Source organism: Delphinus delphis, chromosome 10, assembly GCF_949987515.2.
Source record: "Delphinus delphis chromosome 10, mDelDel1.2, whole genome shotgun sequence".
NCBI lineage: Eukaryota > Metazoa > Chordata > Mammalia > Artiodactyla > Delphinidae > Delphinus > Delphinus delphis.
In genome coordinates, this window is record NC_082692.2 from 47,332,561 (window position 1) to 47,355,523 (window position 22,963).

The 22,963-nt window shown below is 37.8% G+C and overlaps 1 protein-coding gene across 1 annotated transcript in view; it reads right to left on the minus strand.

Annotated features, from left to right (window-relative positions):
• The window catches only part of NEK10 (NIMA related kinase 10), a 312,540-nt gene that overhangs the window by 220,006 nt on the left and 69,571 nt on the right, over positions 1-22,963 (minus strand). The window contains exons 17-23 of the mRNA XM_060021364.1: positions 21,158-21,222; positions 19,744-19,846; positions 19,523-19,651; positions 18,866-19,003; positions 14,687-14,732; positions 12,374-12,495; positions 12,128-12,230 (exon numbers count right to left, since the gene is read on the minus strand). Coding sequence (XP_059877347.1) covers positions 12,128-12,230; positions 12,374-12,495; positions 14,687-14,732; positions 18,866-19,003; positions 19,523-19,651; positions 19,744-19,846; positions 21,158-21,222 — 706 coding nt within the window. The remainder of the gene's footprint in view (positions 1-12,127; positions 12,231-12,373; positions 12,496-14,686; positions 14,733-18,865; positions 19,004-19,522; positions 19,652-19,743; positions 19,847-21,157; positions 21,223-22,963) is intronic.

Here is a 22,963-nt window from a genome sequence, read left to right on the forward strand (position 1 = left end):
ATAAAGAGAACAAATGTATATGGTCTGCCACTGTTTGTGGCATGATTCAAGAATCTAAAAGGCTCCAATGCCTTCATTACACTTAGGAGGGTGGGCAGACTGATCAGAAAATCAGATGTGTAGTACCATACATTGCTGAATTAGTCTCTGTAAAAACAGACACTCCCACCTACTCTCAATGCTGCTTCACAGAACACACTTCGGGAAATCTCCCAGAATAAAAATAATGTGTCCAGAGCACATCAGATTCTACTTCTTATATTAAACATTTTCTCAAAGAACTAAATTATATCCCAATATGCCCATATGAAAACACACACTAAAATAATCTCTACTTTATTATCTTTCATCTTTGGTGCTTTTATATGGACATATAAATCCAAAACTTCTGATTAACCCAACATTGGAAAGTCTTTATTTCTAAGTTTTTCCTAAAGTGGTAAAGATTTGGTGCCTCCATATTCTCTCACCCAGCCTATTGTCTCACCAGAAGAGACTAACCACCAGCGTTAGGAACTCACCCTGCTGTGACTTTCTCCCGATTACTATTCTCATCTTTTCCTCAATGCAACTGCTATTCAAATCTCAGAACTGCAGAATGACCCACTAATGGTCATAAAATCAATAATCTTAAAATTTTTTTAGAAGTTGGATTTGACTGAATTTGCTTCAATACTTCTTCATGGCAATATAAGGAAACTGTGGTGGACTTGACAGAAAACATTCTTGTTTTTTAGTAACATGAGGGCGACATGAGAGAAATACCAGAAATTCTGTGGCTACCCTTCCAACAACAGATGCTATGAGGGTATGCAATACAAGTGACTCAATATTCTGTAGACCTTTGAGAGCACTCAAGTTCTGTGTCAGCTCAACTCGTATAGACACTAAATCTGATTAATAGGAAATAAACCACAGAACAGGCTCAAAACAAGAAGTTAGGTCAAGAGACCTAACTAATTCATTTTTCCTCTAATGACACAGATTTCTCAGCCACAGTTGAGCCAACCAACAATAATTAAAATCCTCTAATCCTTTAGAAACACTTAAAATGCCAGGGATTCTTCAATATCAAGACAGGTCTAATTTGATTTCTCAAATTTTGGTGGCATTCAGAAAGTAAAATCTTTCCTTTAGATAACTTTGGGTTACACTGTTTGCTGAGATGATAGTGGGAACTGCTTGTATCTTTCCCCATTTATGGACCTGCTTTCCTCCTTAATCCCCAATTCCTCTTGCATTAAAGCACTCTGCTTAGGCGATCTTGGCTATCATATCAAGATCTCAAAATTCATTCATTCACTTGTTCATTCATTCTTCTAACTATTTATTCAACAAATATTATTAAATGCTTTGAGAGGAACAAAGTCAAGGAAATTGGTTTCCCTTACCTCAAGGAGGGATTGGCAATAAACCAATGTCTTATGTGCAATGAGCGAGGCCAGGCCAGTGTACTAAGGAAGCCCAGACTCGGAACCTATTGGATGAGGACATCAAAGATGCCACCTGGAGGAGTGGCATTAGAAGTGAGTAGCAGCAGGGCATTCTGGACAGAGAGAGTAACACTTTGGAAGCCACAGAGCAATACAACCACAGACTGGTCTATTCAGGAAACAGAAATCTGTCCCATGAGTCCAGAGCAAAAGGCAAGGAGAGATCAGGAGGAAAGGGCCTTGGGTGCCCTAGGGAATCTAAACTCTATCTTAAATGTCATGGGGAGCTACTTGAAGAATTTTAACCAGGAAAAGGCTATAATCGCATTTCTAACTTAGCATGTTAGAAATCTCACACCTTAAATTTCCTCACCTAATTCTCTGTCAATGGTGTCACAATCTTCATAAACTCAGACTCTTTCTCAACTGTTGTCACACCTCATTAACTGGCTAGCAACCTTTTTAACTCTGGGTCCCAAATAACTGCTGAGTATAATCCTTCTGCCATATCCTTTTCTTCTGCTGCCATGGGTAAAACTTACACGTCTTTACGGAAAATTGCAAGAGCTTTAGCGGCAAATACCACAGACTAGCTCTCCAAAAGCCATTGACCACCCCCACCTCCCTTTCCCATCTCCAGCTGTACAGGCTGGGAGCTCACCTAGAGAGTCTCCCTTACAGTCAGGGGTGGTTGCATGAGTTCGCTTTGGCCAAAATAATGTAATAAGTCTAACAGGAATCCCTGTGAAAGACCCCTGTAAAAGATTTTCTTCTATGATAAAAGGAGTAGCTATTCAAAAAGAAGAATCTGATCTTTCACCCTAACTGCCACCCTGATTCCTGTCTTTGGATTTGGTAATAATGCCTGGAGCTCTGGCCAATCTGCTGAAGAAAATGGAGAGAAAGAACAGAAAAACCTAGATTGTATCTGACCTCCTTGAGCTGCTGAACCAGTCCTGGCACTGCTCACCTCCACTTCCTTTGTTATGAGATAACTACGTGTCCTCGTGTATTAAACCATTGGCATCCTGGCTTTTTGCACCCAAATATATCCAAACCGATCCACCTCCTATACTGGGGATCTGTCTCCAGTTGTTCTCCACGGTGCCCCCTCACCTGCCATCACAATGATCTCTCCATCCCAAATCTGATCACATAGTTTTCAGTCTGAAATCTTGAAGCTAAATCTCTGAACAGATGTCAGAGTCCCAGCTCTCACCCACCAAAGCCTCTACTGAGCATCTTGCTAGCCCCTCGGCACGCTGTACTGATTTGGGTCTCTAATCCTTTGCATTTGCTGTACCCCTACCTGAAACGCTGTTACCTGTCCTGCCCAGCTCCTCACCAGAAGGCTCCCCCAGGCGGAATTAGTCACATTTTCTCCTGTGCGTGATAGTTGTGGAAGACTATATAACTGCTCACCCACATTCTTTCTGGGGGAGGAACATATCCTCACCCTGGTGAACTTGGCTGGCTTTGACCAATGAATTCTGAGCAGAAGTAATATCTGAAACTTCAGGGCAGAGCTTTGAGAGCTGAGGTATGGTTTGCCATGCTCTCTCTTCCCTACCTCTGATGTGGAAGCAGGTATGGAGGTCTTCAGCCAGCCTGATCTCTGAGCACAGCTCCCTTACTGACCTACAATGCTCATGTATTATGAACAAGACAGAGACCTTGCTGTTTTAAGCCATGGTGGACAGACTTTTTCTATAATGGGGCAGATGATAAATATTTAAGCTGTTGGGGCCATATATGGTAACTGCCATATATTCTTCCTTTTAACACCATTTAAAAATGTAAAACCCTCTTAACTCACAGGGCATAAGAAGACAGGGCACAGCTGGATTTGTCCCACAGGCTGTAGTTTGCCACTGTTTTAAGCTGCTGAGACTTTCACATTACTTATTACTACAGCATAACATGTCCCATCCTAATATATTTTGCATAGACAATACTCTAGGCTTTATCATCCTGTAATACAACTATAAGCTCCATGAAGATAGTGATCATGTCTGGAATGCTTGCCTTGTTCACCACAGGATACGGCAGCTCAGAAAATAATTGCTGAGTGAAGAACTGAAAGTCCTTCCCGTAAGACTCAGGGGACAGAGACCATGGCTTTCACCTTCTACCCACCCCCACATGTCTAGCATACAATGGCATTTGATGAGCATTTGAGCCTTTGATAAATGTTCCATTGACTTGAGTATGCCCTTGTTATTACCAGTAGCAACAGCCACATGTCATTGGAGAAACATCTAGAAATATGCACGGCCTGTTTGGTTGCAGGATGAACATGTGACCTCTTGAGTCATGCGCCAAAGCCCATGTCTGAAATCTATTACCTATAGCTTAATGAGTTTTGTTTTTTCCTTTTTCTTCCTTTTATATTTGGGAGCAGGGAAGAAAAGGGGGCATGCAGGTTTTACATTAAAATGTGTATTTGAAAAGCCAAGAAATGTGAAATGGTGGGTTCAGAGGCAAGTTCCCTTTCAGTAGATTCTCTCCTACTTGGCAGCAGGCAGCTGGCAGCATTTAGGGCCAACTTTGGGCTTCACCTGGTGTGCCCCTGAGTCAGGGTCTGCTCCCTTGTGTGGCCTCCAAGTCTGTAAATATACTCGGGGGCGAGATCTGGGCATGTTTCATGGCCCAAATCATTGAAAAATCCAATCTTTTAAATGTAAACATATTTAGACATTAAATTAGATACCATTTGTAAAACTACACATACCCAAATATGTTATTACTTTCTTCTGCCTCATGAAGGCAAACTCCACTTGCTATATAAATAATTGCAAACCAAGCTCAATCTTAAATCATCTCATTCACCTACATTGAGAAAAAAGAGGAGAAGAAGGCAATTTTAGTTTTTCTACAACTCTTTTTTCTGGTCATATTTTCAATATATTTTGTCTCATGCATCTTAAACATCACTTGGTAATTCTGTGCTTCTTTTCTGGGAGTAAATAAACCTAGCAAAAGAAAAGAGAAAAATAAAATACGACACAGTTGTCCCTCTTTTGAGATATGCTTTCACGTGTGTACCACGGCCCATTTTTATAGGCTTTATGAATTGCAACTTTATTTAAACCTCTCAAATTATGGGAATTTTATACATTTCGTTTCAAATTAATGCCGTAAGATTTTAATTTAACGATAACCCTTCTTAGAAACAAGAGTGTCTAATGTCCATATTTATATCAATAGTGATAAACACTGAAAAACATATTTCATCACTATATTTTATTTTAAATATTTTTAAATAGTGATGTCAGTTCTCTATGGATTATCTTCATAGTCATAAAATCATTTTATACTCATTGAAAATAATGGCAGCCCATTCATGTCCTGCAAATAATTACTTTAGTGGAGAGAAACTGAACTAGGATAAAATTCTGTTCTGAGATTTATCACTGCTTCTTTATTTGAAACTAGAAAAATATTGCCTCACTTAAAGCTAAAAAGTCTAAAAAATTGAAAATAATTTTTAAATTAATAACACTTAAGTATAAGCCTAATAAATAGTAATAAGAATAAGGTTAGGCAGACTTGCAATGAGGGGCAGGACAAAGAAAAAAAATTAAGGTTTTATTATTTTTGTAAAACAAAGTAACTTTTTCTAGGGAATCCTTTACAATTTGAGTGTGAGTAAAGTATAAGTATATTTATTAAAGTTATAGAGCAAACAAGGGAAGTGGGGTATTTTGTTAAGTTCAATGTGTGGACTTAATAATGACTTATGTGTTTATCTCTTCTAGCTCTCAAAACCTTGCTAAAGTGAAGGGAAAGGAATTTTCCTTGAAAAGATACCCACAGGGACAATGAGATGTGACAACAGAGGATGATATATTCCAATGAATTTTTGGAAGATGGGAAGTAGAGGAAGGATGGTACACAGCAGGCGTCCTAACCCATGTGCCTGAGAATAGAAAGGCCAAAAGGGTGCTGCCCAAGGCAGAAGTGAAGTACAAATCAAGTCCCCAGGAATTAAAGTCAAGTCCCCAGGTCCTGTCCCATACTCACACATGGTGCTACCAGTAAATTGAGTTCTCTTTGTCACTAGAAGAAAAATAGACATTTTGCAAAGAAGCTGAACCAGAAAAGCACCAAGCAGAGTGAGGCTGAACTCATGGGCATTCAGTGAAAATCTATCAACTGAACGTTGCTCCCTGAGACCTCTTCATCCACACTGCTCCCAGAATGACAGCAGACAGAAGAACATCATCTCAGGCAAGATATTGGGAGTGCATTATCTGGAAAAAGTTTAAGCAATGACATTGGGGGTCTCCTAAGGAAATTTTTCACTGTGCTCTAAAGTCCACCAGATGACACCCTTAACTGGAACACACAGCCTTTTTAATATGTTTCTCATAAGTATTAAGGGCCAGCTTAGATCAACAGACATTTGAGGAAAATCTCCAACAGGAAATAGAGAGCACATGAACCAGGGAAAAAAAAAACCAAAGATGGATCCAAAAGATACAGAAACAATTCAGGGTGTGGAAGAGAAAAGTCTATATTATACTGAGAGAGAATAAAATCAAGATTCCATGAAAATGGAATAAGGAACAAGATGAAATTTGAGGGGATTAAAAATATATTAATCAAAATTAAATATTCAATATAATCACTAGAAAATAAAGTTATAGAAATAACTATAAAGTACAAAGAGCTGAAAACTAAGAGAACAATTATTTTAAAAATTAGACTACAGCAAGTCCCCGACATACAAATGAGTCCTGTTCTGAAGTGCATTCATAAGTCCAATTTGTTCGTAAGTCCCACAAAGTTAGCCTAGGTACCCAACTAACACAATTGACTATATAGTACTGTACTGTAATAGGTTTATAATACTTTTCACACAAATAATACATAAAAAACAAACACAAAAAATAAAGGAAACATTTTTAATCTTACAGTACAGTACCTTGAAAAGTGCAGTACAACAGCTGGCATATAGGGGCTGGCACCAAGTGACCAGGCAAGAAGAGATACTGACTGGAGGAGGGAGAGGAGGTGGGAGATGGTAGAGCTGAAGGGTCATCAGCAATAAGAGATGGAGGGCAAGCTGCAATTTTACTCACACCTGACATTGGTGGAATGCACGTTCACATCTTTGAAAGTTCACAACTTGAAGGTTCGTACGTAAGGGACTTATGTATTTAGAATATACAACATCTAAGAATAATAGGAATTCTAGAAGAGGAAACACAGAAAGCAGATGGAAGAAAAGTAGTGAAAAAACAGTGTGGGAAAATTTCCCAGGAGTGAAGTTTTAAGTCTCCAGATTGAAGAGCAGACCTAGTTTCAGACACACTGAATGAAAAGAGACCCACCCAAAGCAGTGGATAAAGTGAGCATCCTAAAAGTTTCCAGAGACATAAAACAACTCATGTATCAAGCAACAGGAATTAGAATACCATTGGATTTTCTAACAGCAAAATGGGATACTAGAAGACTGGAGTAATGCCTTCAAAATTTGGAAGGATAATCATGTTCTTCTGAGAAGATTACACCTAGCCAAACTAACAACCAAATATGAGGGTCCCTCAAAAATATTTTGTGACATATAAGCATCTAAAAATTAAAACTTCCAGTGGTGTTGGGAAAACTGGACAGCCACATGCAAAAGAATGAAACTGGACTGCTATCTTATACCATACACAAAAGTTAAGTCAAAATGGATTAAAGACTTGAATGTAAGACCCAAAACCATAAAACTCCTAGAAGAAAACGTAGGCTCCTTGACATTGATCTTGGCAATGATTTTTAGAATTGACACCCAAAGCAAAGCAACTAAAGCAAAAATACACAAGTGGGACTTCATCAAACTAAAAACCTTCTGCACAGGAAAGAAAACCATTAACAAAATAAAAAGGCAAGCTACTGAATGGGAGAAAAGATTTGCAAATCACATCCAATACAGGGTCAATGCTGAAAATATATAAAGAACTCATACAACTCTGTAGCAAAAACAAAAAAATCCCAAAAACAGTCTGATTGAAAAATGGGCAGATCTGAATAGATATTTTCCCAAAGAAGACATACGATGGCCAACAGGTACATGATAAGATGTTCAATATTCCTAATCATCAAGGAAATACGAATCACAACCACATGAGATATATCACTTCACACCTGTTAGAATGGCTATCATCAAAAAGGCAAAAAAAAAAAAAAAAACAAGCATTGGTGAGGATGTGAAGGAAAGGGAACCCTTGTGCACTGTTGGTAGGAATGTAAATTCATGCAACCACCTTGGAAAACCTATGGAGGTTCCTAAAAATATTAACAATAAAACTATCATAGATCTAGCAATTCCACTTCTGGGTATTTATCCAAAGAAAACAAAAATATTAATTTGAAAAGAGTTAATTGCAGCATTACTTAAAATAGCCAAGATATGGAAGCAACCTAAGAGCTATCATAAATGAGTGAATAAAGAAAATGTATGTGTATATATGTATCTATATCTACATATATTTACTCATATGTATATATGCATTATACACATACATATATATACATGTATACACATACATACCTACATATATGATTCAGCCATAAAAAAGAATGAAATCTTGCCACTTGCAGTAACATGGATGGACCCTGAAGGCATTATACTAAGTGAAATAAGTCAAAGACATACTGCATAATCTCACTTATATGTGGACGGTAAAAACCAAACAAACAACCCCCCCAAAAAAAACATGGAGGCACTTCTCACACACTCCAGTTGTGGCAGCCCTATTCCTCCCTGGCCTGAGTGAGCAAGTGTGCTCCAATCAGCTGCTGCTTTCATTCTCTCTTGCCTGGGCAGGGAACAGATGCCTGAGGGCAGCCCACATGCAGAGGTGAGGCCAAAACCAAAGCTGAGCCCCAGGGGCAGTGCGAATAAGGAAGAGGAATGGAAATCTCTCTGTGCAGCTGCACAAGCTGTGGATTAAATCCCCATGATCAGCTTGGTAAACCCTTTGTCTATGGAATATCTAAGGGACAACGAGTGCTCCCACAACTGAGACCAGTCTAGCTCTAGCAGCTGTGGACTTTGGGGGCAAGTACACATAGGAGTCAGGCCAAGTCAGAGGCTGAGCTGGCCCCACAGTGCCCATAGTGGGTCCAGAGACCTACCTAGAGGTATTGGAAGGCCTCCTGGGGAGGTGGGGTTGGCTGTGGCTCATGGTGGGGGCAAGGACACTAACAGCTGAGGCCCCAGGAAAATATTATTATTACTGTTATTTTTTGTTTTGTTCTGTTGTTGTTATTGTTTTTATTTATTTTTTCTTTTCTTTATAAACATTTTTTAATATATTTTTTATTTTTCTACTTTTACTTTACTTTTTGTTATTTTGTGTTTTTTCTTGTTTTTGTTTTGTTTTTAGATATAAACATTTTTGATCATTTTTGTGTGTTTTACATTTTCTTTGCTTTTTTTTTTTAGTTTGCTTTCTGCTTTTGTTTTGCTTTTTGTTTTTGTTAGTTTTGTTTTTATTGTTCGTTTTCACTTTGGGGTTGTTTTGTTTGTTTGTTTGTTTTCTTGATTTTAGTTTTCTCTTTTTTTTCCTCTTTGTTTTTATCATTTGTCTTGTGTTTTGTTTGTCTGTCTTCTTTTCCTTTTTTTTTCCTTCTTCTTTTTTTTTTTTGCGGTACGCGGGCCTCTCACTGTTGTGGCCTCTCCCGTTGCGGACCACAGGCTCTGGACGCGCAAGCTCAGCAGCCATAGCTCACGGGCCCAGCCGCTCTGCGGCATGTGGGATCTTCCCGGACTGGGGCACGAACCCGTGTCCCCTGCATCAGCAGGCGTACTCTCAACCACTGCGCCACCAGGGAAGCCCTCCTTTTTTTTTTTTTTTTTTGCTGTGCCACTTGCCCTGTGGGGTCTTTGTTCCCTGGCCATGGGTCAGGCCTGAGCCTCTGGGGTGGGAGTCCAGGACACTGGAGCACCAGAGAATTCCAGGCCCCACGGAATATTAATTAACATGAGCTCTCCTGGAGGTCTCCATCTAGATACCAAGACCCAGCTCCACCCAACTGCTTGCAGGCTCCAGTGTATACAAATATCAAATCATTATGCTGTTCACCTGAAAATAATATAATGTTATATGTCACTTATACCTCAAAAATTTCTAAATAAGAAAATTTTTTAAAGTAAAAATTATAACTTCCAAAGCACTTTTTCCTCGGAAAGTACTAGAAGATACACTTTGGCAAAATAGGGGAGTTAGAAAAGAAAGAGAAAGAGACAAGATGTAGGAAATAGAGACTCTGATCAGAAAAGGAGCATGGGAATTCCCTGGTGGTCTAGTGGTTAGGATTTGGTGCTTTCACTGCGGTAGCCCAGGTTCAATCCCTGGTCAGGGAACTGAGATTCCACAAGCCACACAGTGTGGCCAAATTAAAAAAAAAAAAAAGGAGCATGAAAGTTCCAGGACAATGGCTGTGCAGCAGACCTAAAGTCAAACCCGGTCTACATTACAGCAAAGAGGTGTAGGAAATGGGTGTCCAGGAAAAAAAAAACTGAGAGTAACTGTCATGTTTGACCATGTGGAAATAGTACAGAGAGGGCTTTTATAATCCTTTTAGAAGATTTGTGAAGAAGAAATAAAAGGTACACAGAAAACTAGGAAAATAAACAGGAAGGCAATTATTAACTCTAGAAAAAACAAAAGGTCTATAAGGAAGGAGAGGTAATCAACATTGAACAATAATTATACAGTAGTAATAATGTAAATACTGAATGCTGATTTAACCCCAAATTGTGCTATAAGTGTATTGCAGGATGGCAGATGGGGACAAAGAAAAAATAAGAAAATTGAATCTTCAACTATCACAATGGAAAGCCAGATACTAGAAGAAAGAGCTAAAAAGACTGAAAAGTGATTGTTTTAGGGAAATGGAACTGGGGGTTGCAAAGAGGTAGGCTTTTCTTTATAAGATTTTTAGCACTATTTTATTTTGTAAACCATTTTTATGTGTGCTACTGGTTAAAGAAAATAAATATAAAAATTACTTAAAATAAGTTTAGAAAGAAAATAAATCAGGCTACTACAATAAAAGATTAATCTCAATGTATTTAAATGTAACCAAAGGAAATGACTGCAGCTAATCTTAGTAAGAAAATGGAATGTGGGGTTGGCTATTACTCAGAAAATATGACCTGAATAGTCATCTTAGAAGGATTAAACAGATCTATTAAACAAATCTATTTAATACTATTTAAAATTATATATACTGTTTGCTATGAAATTCAAATACACAATTTATAATAATCCTTATTAACTTATAAATTAAAATATCTACAAGCATATAAATAGTATTAAGGAAACACAAGTGTAATTTATAAAAAGTAAAAAGCTTATGATGAACAAAATTATGATTAACTTCTAATGATTAAGCAAATGTGTATCTGAGATGAAGAGTCACAATTATTTGGTCTCATCTCACATTTCACAAAGCACTGGCTTGAAATATTTCCAAGTAACTTTGCATTGAAGGTTATCAATAAAACTTCTGTTTTAGGATATTTTTTATTTTTTAAACTGATATAACATGTTCTACTCTAAAAAATCTGGACAGTGAATCTAATCGTTGTTACTGAGCATGTGGTTATGGGTAAATGTGTACATTTGGAATTGCCTTCATGAGGAATCAGATTCTTCCAAAACTAAGAGACTCAGCTTTAAAATGTTGTCAAATGTCTTTCACATCAATAAAATTTAGGGCAGTGGCCTCCAAAGCTGGGTGCCTAAGGCAATCCACTGGCGGGTGGGGGTGGGGTGAAAAATATCAACACCCCTATTTTGAATTTTAATGTACCCCTTTATAGTTTATTTCTGTTGACTGTATGTACTATAGAATAATTATACAGTGATATGTGTACAGAATTCATAAATAAGCATACATATTGATATACTGGAGTGTATTATCAAAAGAATTTACTAATGGAATTTCATGATCACAAATATTTGCAGACCACTGATTTAGAGATGTCTCCCTACTTACAGTTGGCAAACCATTAATAGTCCATGGGAGTAACTTAGGTGTTCGTGAGTGAAGAGGGCAGGAGAAAGCTAATATATCGCTCTAAGCTAAAAAGTTCATTTTAACTTATGATTAAGAATTAGACAACTTACCTGCTACAGTTGAAAATATTGTGATAAAAAGTGAAAATGTTGAAGTATACAAATGGCTGGATTTTTTACAGCCCTTGATATGTACATTTGTTACCCATATGTCACAGACTATATTAAAATAGTCCAACAATGTGCTCATGTGGTGGTTCTAAAAGGCTTTGTTGATGAAGAAGTGTTCTACAGAAAGGAAAAAAACCTAGAAACCATTGATTTAGGAATTAAATGCCCAAGCAACCTAAGAGTATTTTATTCTCTCATATAGGCAAAATACAACTCAGTCATCAAGAACTACACTAGTCACTCTCCAATACAGTATCCACTAGTCACATAGGGATATTTAAATTAAATAAATTTGATATAATTTAAAATTCATATCCTCAGGCACATAGGCTATCAGACACGTTTCAAGTGCCTGATAGCCACATGTGGCCAGTGGCTGCCATACCAGACAGTGCAGACAGAGAACACGCCATTCAGTGCAGAAAGTTCTATCGAACAACTCTGCCCTAGAATAATATTCAGAGACTCTCAAGTTGAAAATTTTCAGATTTTTATACTTACTAACTGTTACTCTGTCCTTATCCCCCAACATAATGTTGTTTGGCGTCAGGTCTCTATGGATGATCCTCTTCTCCTTGTGTAAGTACCGAAGAGCTAGGCACAGCTTCAAACAGCAAAGAACAAACAAATGTTATTTCCCCTATATATACAGATAAGACAGCCACTCATGATCACTACACACAATTCTAGGAAATCAGCTCAGAAGTTTACTGTTTCATAGAAAAAGTTAATGAAGATAAAAGATACCTGTATAAATATTTTCCATAGTCTCTCTTCAGCAAAATGATGTTGTTTTTCCTTCAAAGAACTGAAATGTTCTCCAAGAGGGGCCCCTTCTATAAGCTCCATAACTATATACAACCTATCATCTATATAAAAAACAAGAAAAGGTAATAGAAATAAATTCAATATAGACATTTTGAAAAAACTTATGAATTAGAATCCAAGTTTCCCAATGGGTGTTCAGGGCACAACACAAAAGAGTTAGAGACATGGACCCAATCAGCTCTGGAGGGGCTGGGGGCGAGGGGGTCTTGGGGACAATTGGAGCCCAGCAACAGTCTCTTTCAGCTACAGGCAACCTCCTAGCATAAGTTTACGCTGGCAAACTTTATCATTTTCTATGTACACCAGGATGTGGAAGGGTTGAGAGGCACCAAAGAGAGCAAGTAAATGATCCCAAATCATGGAGGATTCCCTGAAGAACAGGTAAACCCAGCTTTCCTTTCAATGGTCTAAAATTTACCTTTAAATCAAGCCAGACATTCAGACATTAAACTGCACTGTTCTTCAGTCTCGTAGATTTACCTTACAGTATTTTACAATGAAATCATACCGTGGTTTAGCAATGACCCCACTGGATATACCACCCATGATGGAAATTTCTGTGATGCCAGCTCAAGAGCTGAGAAAGCTGGCCTCCTCCAGATTTCAGCTCATGGATCCCAGGAACCTCACATAACTGACTGGGTTTGTCTCTTTGCTTTGGATGCCAAGAAACAAGTAAATTCTACTTTCTCCTCCAAAGTCAATATGTAACTATTAACAACAGTATGTGATATGTATCTTTTGTAATGTTTTGGATGTATGTAAAATATGTATATATACAACATTTACAGAAATGAAGCCACACCATGCATATTCTGCAACTTATACCTTTTTCATTCAACATTCTTATATGTTCGTCAGTACACACAGACCCACGCCATTCTTTCTGTTGGTTACATAGTATTCCACAATACAGATGTATCATAATTTATTTAATCATTCTCCTAAAGATTGACATTTATATTGTTTCCAATTCTTCATAATCCCAAGAAATATTTACTGTATGTACTAATCTTGCCCCTAACATTAATTTTCTCACCTTTTATTTCCTTTTATCATGATTTCTTAATCTATTTTATCTTATGCTTTTTTTTTTTTTTTTCGGTATGCGGGCCTCTCACTGTTGTGGCCTCTCCCGTTGCGGAGCACAGGCTCCGGACGCGCAGGCTCAGCGGCCATGGCCCACGGGCCCAGCCGCTCCGCGGCATGTGGGATCTTCGCGGATTGGGGCACGAACCCGTGTCCCCTGCATCGGCAGGCGGACTCTCAACCACTGCGCCACGAAGGAAGCCCTATCTTATGTATTTTTAAGCCACTGCCAATTCTTTTTGGGAGAAGTCAGGTTATTTTGTTTTTAAATTAAGACAAGTTATGTCACTTCAGTACAAGTCAGAAGCTAGTCTAGATCTCTTTATGATGGGATATGCACTAAATTATGGGAAATTATTCTAATATCAAGAACAAATGGCCAAGGGGGCAGGATGTACTGAGGAGTTTCAGCACTGAGTTCCTCTGAGTCAACCAGAGGAAGGGAGATGGGTAAAATCATAACATGGCAAAGTACACAACAGGTTTGCATAACAATAGCACTGATAAAGAGGCAGCAAGGAAGCCCCTTTAAAGGAGATTTATTTTGAAATTTCACAGGTGAAGCATATAAGGTCTATTAATATGTATATTACTTCAGTCAAATGTCCTATTTTTTTTAAAACAAGTGACTGAGTTTGGTTTCACCTCAAGATTTGATTCCATATTCCATCATCCCAATGATGACGCAGAATCAGTCAGGGCTCTATCGCCACCTTGTGGCAATTACCTGAACTTGAAGAAAAAGAAATCTCAAAAAATCTAGATCCTATTTATTTGGCGGGTGGAAAATGTCATTTTTTCTAAAAGATGACAAAAAAATGTCATTCTTTCTTAAAGAAGCTACCAACCTTTAGTTTTCTTTTCTCCTGATCCTACTATGGGCTTTTTGTATATGAAAATAACAATAATTATTATTTTGGTTTGTTCATGCAGTCTTACATATAGGGATCTAAGAATTTTATAAGTATCTTTTGATCATTGATTATCAGTGTCTCACTGATCAAGAAATGCCATCCAAGGTCATACAGACAACAAAAAAGGTAGAGAAAATAGTCGACTAAGCTTATTTTGTAACATTCTAAAATAAAAATATGTAAGTAACATAGATACATTATTAGAAATATCATGGAAACTCACACTTACTTTCCAGAAATGTTTTGTAATAGCGTACAACATTGGGATGATAAAGCTATAAGAAAATAAATAACAAACATTATACTACTTCAAAATATAAACTTGTTTTCACAGACAATTTAGTTGGATTTCATACTTGAAAACAACAAAGAAATCATCATATTTATATTTATTTATAAAACAAAGCATTTCAAGATATCATCTAATTTTTCAGGATTCTTTTTATTTGCTGCTCACAAAACTGTTCTGAAAATAGCAATCTCCCATATAGCCTTACCAAATAGAATTGAAAACTGATTGTGCTTTATCACCTAATTTAACTAAATTAGAGGACTGTAGAACTGGAAGCTATCTTAAGAATTAATTTAACACTTCCTGTTCCAACATCACACACAGACTGCATAAAGGAGAAAACTGAAATGAAACAATTAATTTTGAACACATATACCTATGCTCTTAACCTCCCCCTGCCACTTAAATGTTTATATACACTGTGTCTATTTACACGACTGGTGTCTTTCTATGCTCTCCAAAATTATTAGTTTGAAACTGAAATAACCTAGGAGTTATTAACTCCATTAAAATAACAATAATAATTGCCAAGGACTCCATCCTTGAACAAAATTAGGTCAGGCTCCTCAGAGTCCTCCTCTGGACCAGGCCTCCTCCTTGGCCTGCCTGATTTCAGCAAGAATCCTGCTAAGCCAGTTTAGTGAGCATCTCTGCCCTCTGGATATCCAATCAAGTTCCTCATCCCCCCATCTTTGTTACCTAATCAAGTTTTTCTTCCCCCAACTTGATAACTAACCAAATTCCTCTTAGTAACTTTCCATCCTTTGACCCCCCTAGCCCTGCCTTTTGGTTGTAAATCCCCAGCCATCCCTGTTGTGTTCAGAGTTGAATTCAATCTCTCTCCTCTACTCTAATAGTTGGACTTCTATTGCAGTGGTCCTGAATAAGGTCTTCCTTGCCATCTAAAAGTTCTTATCACAAGGAAGAAATGTGTAACTACATGTGGTAGATGTTAACTGGATTTACTATGGTGATCATGTCACAATACATACAAATACTGAATCATCATGTTGTACACCTGAAACTAATATGCAGTCATATGTCAATTATACCTCAACAAAAAGTGTCCAGGCACCAAAGAGAGCAACAATTTCTCTTTGGCATAGTTTACCTCAGAATGTAACATGGAAATTCTATTTTTTTTTTGATGGAATTTCTTTAATAGATGTATTCCTATTCAGATTATCTTATTTCTCCTTGTATGAGTTCTGGTAGTTTGTGTGTTTTAAGAAATTGATCCTTTTCTCCTACATGGTCAAATCTGTGGCTATAGAGTTTTATGCAGTATTTTTTTTTTTTTTTTACCCTTTTAATGTTCATGTGATCAGTAAGGATGACCCCTCTTTCATTTCTGATATTGGTAATCTGTGTCTGTCTTTCTTTTTTTTCCAAGATTAGTCGAGCTAGACATTTATCAACTTTACTGGTCTTTTAAAGAATAAACTTTTAATATTGTTGATTTTTTATATGGAATTCTTGTTTTTTATTTCATTAATTTCTGTTTTACTTTTATTTCTTCTGCTTGTTTAAGGCTTGAATTGCTCTTTTTTCTTTAAGACGGAAACTTAGAATAAGGAGTTTAGATATTTCTGTCTTTTAATACATACATTTAATATTTTATATATATATATATTTATATGTATATGTATCTTTCTAAACAGTGCTTTCATTGCAGCCCACAGATTTTTATAAGTTGTATTTTCATTTAGTTCAAAAAAATTTCCAATTTATATGAGACTTTTTCTTTGAGCAATGTGTTATTTTGTAGTGTGTTTTTTTTTTTTACATTGTTATTGGAGTATAATTGCTTTACAATGGTGTGTTAGTTTCTGCTTTATAACAAAGTGAATCAGTTATACATATACATATACATATTTTCCCATATCTCTTCCCTCTTGCATCTCCCTCCCTCCCACCCTCCCTATCCCACCCCTCCAGGCAGTCACAAAGCACCAAGCTGATCTCCCTGTGCTATGCAGCTGCTTCCCACTAGCTATCTACCTTATGTTTGGTAGTGTATATATGTCCATGCCACTCTCTCGCTTTGTCACAGCTTACCCTTCCCCCTCCCCATATCCTCAAGTCCATTCTCTAGTAGGTCTGTGTCTTTATTCCTGTCTTACCCCTAGGTTCTTCATGACATTTTTTTTCTTAAATTCCATATATATGTGTTAGCATACGGTATTTGTCTTTCTCTTTCTGACTTACTTCACTCTGTATGACAGACTCTAGGTCTATCCACCTCATTACAAATAGCTCAATTTCATTTCTTTTTATGGCTGAGTAATATTCCATTGTATATATGTGCCACATCTTCTAATAACATAATAATAACATAATAATTTTCTACAAGAATACTAAATTTTTGTGGTTGTTTATTTACAATTTGAGTTTCTAAGTAAACTGAAATTTGTTTTATCTCAGAATAGTCACTGGTACATCATAAATGGCTTGCATCTCTTTCTGGCCTTTCTTCTTGCCTTCTTTTGAAGGAGAGTCTACTGGTTGTCCACCAAAAATCTGCTCTCACACTCCTCCACTCCATCGACTTGTAGCAGGATGTGCTTCCCCATCACAGATCACACCTCTCAGTCTCTCTCACAGCCTCAAGGGGCTCATCCCTGAGTTCTCCCCAGTGGAGTGTGAGGGGAATCCTGTGTCTGAACCCAAAACGCCGGGTGCACCAGCAGATATAAATGTGCCTTGGCAGGTGCAATGGGAGAGGAAGAGTGGGCATCCCTGTGTGACCTCATGGAGCAGAGCACCACACCCTGGACTCACAGGAAGACAAAACCCATTGCACGGTGAGACCTCTCCTTCAAGCCCATGCACTTTGGGGCTTCTTTGTTACTGCAGCTTAATCTTAATATTAACAAATACACTCTCCCTTTCTAGTCCCATTTCTCTCACTTCTGTCTGCCATTACCTCCTCCTTTTTGACCTCAATTTACTGTCCTTTCATTGGTTTAAGCCCGTGGTGCAAGCACAGTTCTACAATTTTGAGCTCCCTCAAAGTTCAAGCAGAGGTCTCTTATATGGCCCCACCCTGACACTTTCTTTTCTTAGAAAATATACTAAAACCAATAGTCTACCTCATCAACTAGCAAATGGCCAGCAGATTTTAAACAATATGGAACTAGGTAAGCAATAGAACCATATTCTAGACCTAGCTCACTGGCCAGGACTACATCCAGATTTGGGTTCAAATGAAGATATTAGACCAGCCTAGGGCAAAAGCCATGCTCTAGCCTTGTGCTATGAAACAGCACACCACCCAAGGCTAGAGTGTTGGAATATGAGCAAACACTAACTTTTCAAAATCTAATCTCTTTGTACATAAAAGTCAACTATAAAACAACCTATTAATGATATTTACTATAAATTATAAATTGGAGTGGAACTAGAGATTTCAATGAATAAAGATCTTCATATTTATGGTTATGTCCTAGCACAGATGCTATGCAAATTTAACTATTTGAAAACAAAGAGCCATGAACTGATAGGTCTCCCCAGGAGTTACAGACAAACAGTATTCATAATGAATGTATAAATAAAGAAAGTTGAAAAAAAACCAATGTGTTCTTTGATCACAAAAAGCATTCCCATTTCTCTCTGACACGTTTATTCTTTTTCCTGAAACAAACCTTCATAATGATACATGAGTTGTGAACATTATGTTAGAATGTTTTGCTCATGTCAATAAATAATAACCCATCTTGAAAATTCACATTTTAGATTACATAAGCCATATCTGAGGAACGTTAACAACTTGGTTCCATTTGACAAAAGTCAGGGAAGTCTTAGTCATATTCTTATGCATGTAACAAAGTAACCAAATATTCTACAATATAATAAGAAGGAAACGAATATGCTTTCTCATATATAATACTCTCTGTGCTGTGAACTCAATTGTTCTGCATCCCTGGCCCTGATATAGTTATGTCTATGGTTCAGTGTCAAGCCTTAGGAGAAAACCTGGTGATTGATATCACCTCAATGCCAATTATATTAAACAGAACCAGTTCTTACACAGCATGGACAAGGACAGCACATGAATTCTACTTTTTTTGATGACATTTATTTAAGGAAACCGTCTTCATAAACAAAAGCATTTACCTGCTCTTTAATTATGGTTAATTCAGAAACAATATTCCTTACACTGCTGTCTCGATCTTTTTTATCCTTTCCAAATGCTGGGTTATGTAAATTGACTTCTTTCATTGCTAAAAGATTTTGACCACTATGCTTTCTAACCTAAAATAAAGGAGACAAAAAAAAAAAAAAAAAAAAAGAATGGTTTGGGAGTAGAGAGGGGAAGAAAGTGATTAGATTAATAAGGTCACATGATTAAGCCAAATCATCTAAATAAGTCATATATCTTTAAAAAGTAAATTTGTATTTACACTAAGCTCACCTCAAAAAAATTGGTATATCCTGGATCAGTCTGCAATATTTCATAGGATTTTACTTGGTACATACAGAAACACTGGTGTGAACTTGGAGAATGTGTCATGCATTGGGACAAACCATTTTGACTATTTGTATGAGAGATTAGTGACAGCTTTTTTCTTCAAAGGTCAGTGACCAACTTCTAGAGCTGAGAGCTAAGGTAAGACAACATCAGTGCAGCTATCTGTTGTACAGAAACAACCATTCTAATTTTTATATCTATTTGTTCACTGACAAGGGCTCCAATTCACTTGTGTGTGGGTGTGCAGGGAGACATGCAGTTTGTTTGGGAACATTGGAAATGTTGTTCAAGGGCAAGGTCACCTTGTAAACACAGCCAAAAGCTCCACTTCCAAGATGATCCAAAACTGCATAGTTGCCTATATATTTCGAAGGAGCTTTATTCTGATTAATGCTTTCAATATTTTCAGCAATTTGCTTCAGTTCATCCTCCTAACCAAAAAATGAAAAGGAAATGGGTTGCTATGATAACTGCATTCTAACTGCATAGCAGCCTGACAAAATATTTAAAGCTCAAGACTTACCACTAATAAATTCAACTTTGATACTAATTCTTCATAAGCACTGATATCACGAACATAATGTCCTATGTCAATGAAGATCTCAAACAAGTCGGTGGGGAAAAGTCTACAGAGAAAAATACACACACATACTTCCTATAGGAGTTGGAAACTCTGGCCCATTCCTTCCCTTTTGGACCTGGCTCACTTATAGGTTAATTACATTAAATACACTGCCAACAAATGGGGGAATAATACTCACCAACTTATCTCATGAAAATAAACTAGAGACACAGTTCTTAAGAGGTAAGGAAAAACAATTGGAAAGGAAAGTTCCAGAGATCTACTGTATGACACTGTGCTTATAGTTAAGAACACTGTATTGCACACAAAAATTTAAGAGGGTAGATGTCATGTTATATGTTTTTTGCTACAATAAGATATGATACAGATTTTACAAAAATCTTATTTGTAAGACATTTGGGGGTGTAGTATTAAATATACTAGGAATGAATGTTTATTGGTTGTTTATTGAGCACAGAGCACTTTCACAAATACAATTTGATTTAGTCCTCATGAAAATAAAATACAGGTGAATTTAAAAAATGAAGAGATTTATGCATCATTTCCAAGCTACTGGTTTCAAGGGTTTAGGTTTATTAAAATCTTTAAGTCCACTGATGTGGATGATTTAGGGCCTTGAAATGAAAGGTTATAATGAATAACGAATACTTCCTTTTCTTCCCCTAAATTCAACTGTTATATAGAAATAAAATAAAAACATAAAATGCCCCATTCTTCCAAACAAAAGATGTTATATTAACTCAAGATTTTATTTCCATTTTGCCTTATCAATAAAATTCTAGTAAGAACTTGGGCCTACGATTTGGCTAACCTGCCACCTCTATGGCACGCAGACCACACCTGTAGGTAACCACGGTCTGCTTCCCAAGGTGGTGGTTTTTCTGTCATGCTCACCACACAACCTTCTGATCCAGGAACATCCAGCCTCCTCCCCTTCAAATGGGTTCCTATACTGTTAAGGACATCCAGACAAATACTTTCTTTTCTATTGATTAAAAGGAAATGACTAGATCAACTTTGGACATTTCTGAATGGGCAAAAACAAGCACATATTTTTATTTCATCCATTAAAAATGTTAATGTCTTAAAAAAGAAAAACTAAAAACCATAGCAGTTACATGTAATTAAAAGAGTTGTGTTGATGTGATTCATGTGCTTTCCTCATCATTTTGTGAATTTTCAGAGTTAAGATATCACTAGGGCTGCTCAGTATTATCTGTGGATTTTAAGAAATCTGAAGGCACATGTTTTGCATACTGACTCTTTATTCTCTTACTGTTTGCATCTAAATCAGGTACATGAAAACAGTTGACTCTAATGACCACTGATCACTTAAATTTCTCTAAGCTCATACCTTTTAAAGAGTGGTCTGTTTCTTTCCATACTGAAGAGAAACCTCAAGGCTCTGAAAGCATAACACTGGAAATAAAAGGATATATGATTCTCAAATGGTAGCTGAACAAAGTAAAACATTTTCAGGATAGCATGATCATGAAGTGAACATTAACGTGGCTTTTTAGTGAGTGTGGCTGGTCTCTGTGGGAGCCACAGCTTGTAACTGAAAACAGACAACATCAACACCTGGGCCAGTTCTCATGTTTAAAAAGTATTTGTGTTGTGGAAGGCTAGGGATCTGGGCCTTGTTTCACTCAGTGCCTGTCATTAGTTCCTTTCTAGAAAGTACAGAAGGAGCAGAGAGACAAGAAATAAAACTCCTACGCCGAGAAAACCAAATGTCCCAAGATTTCCAGGAGCTCAAGGTTTATTTTCTTTCTAGCCTGCTATGTATTCCTCAGTATTTATATAGTTTCTCTGAGAAAATAAACACTAGAAATAATGACATAAAAATAGCCACAGGCACACTGGACTCAAACTTGACAAATTGGTCTCTTGAGTAAGGTCTAAAGCATTCCCCAGATAGAACCATCTACAGTAACTCCTGAGAACACTCAGAAAGAGGCCTGTGAGACTTTAACAAAGAAAAATAAACACTGGACATTTTGCAGTGCTGAGAAAAAAGAGAGAGCCCCAGGCTTGCAGCTGTACCTGTACAATAGGCCACCACTGGGGTGACCAGGGTCTGCTGAATTCGAATCTGGAATCATTTCATGAAATTAGTGATCTGAATATAGAAGGGTCACAAACAAAACTGTCTGGAGAAGCCAGGCAGATAACAAGACCACACGAAGGAGACTGGTGAGAAAGCAGTGGAGACTGTGAGAAGCGAGGAACATGCATGTGCCTTGAAAGAATTTCCATACATATTCTTTAAAAGCCTCTACTGGCTTAACAGAATACATGTGCAGGAGGGAGTGTACTTTACCATGGTCCAGCACAGTGTCATGCATCAGTGCTGTACTAGAGAAGTAAGTCCCACGCCTGTGTGTTCTCAGTGGTAGCTCTCCAAAATCTCTGCCTGCCAGCCCACAGATACCACCAAAAATTCTCTGCTAGGTTTGACCATCATTCTGGCTGAAAGCTCTTAAATCAGATTGAAGGCAAATGTTGTTTTTTACTTCCTGTTCTAACGACTTGAAAAAAAGATAAGCTGCAGCTACTGCAAAGGCTTACTTTAAATTGATTTTATCATGCCAATGTCTTTGGGGACACTTGCCCCCTGGTGTCCACTCCTCAAAAAAGCACATAGAACCCTGCATAATGTGGCCCCTTCTTACCTTCCAGGCCTCATCTCCTAAGGTAGGGGTCCCCAACACCTGGACCATGGACCGGTACTGGTCCGTGGCCTGTTAGGAACTGGACCGCACAGCAGGAGGTGAGCAGCAGGTGAGCGAGCAAAGCTTCATCTGCCACTCCCCATCGCTCCCCATCGCTCCCATTACTGCCTGAATTCTGCCCCCACCCCCGCTCCCATCCATGGAAAACGTGTCTTCCACAAAACCAGTCTCTGGTGCCAGAAAGGTTGGGGACCGCTGTCCTAAGGTACTCCCTCTACCCCACACCCCACATCCACCCCACTGAGCAGCCTAAGCACACTCTAAGCTGCCAGGCTCCTGTCCTTTGTCCACGCTCTTCTCTCTGTGCGGATGCCCGTCCGCCCTGGAGCAGATATCATGGGTGCCCACTTCTATCCCTTTACTCACCTGACCAGCACCAGCTCATCCATCAAGATCCATTTTACAGGTTTGCCTTTGTAAAGGTG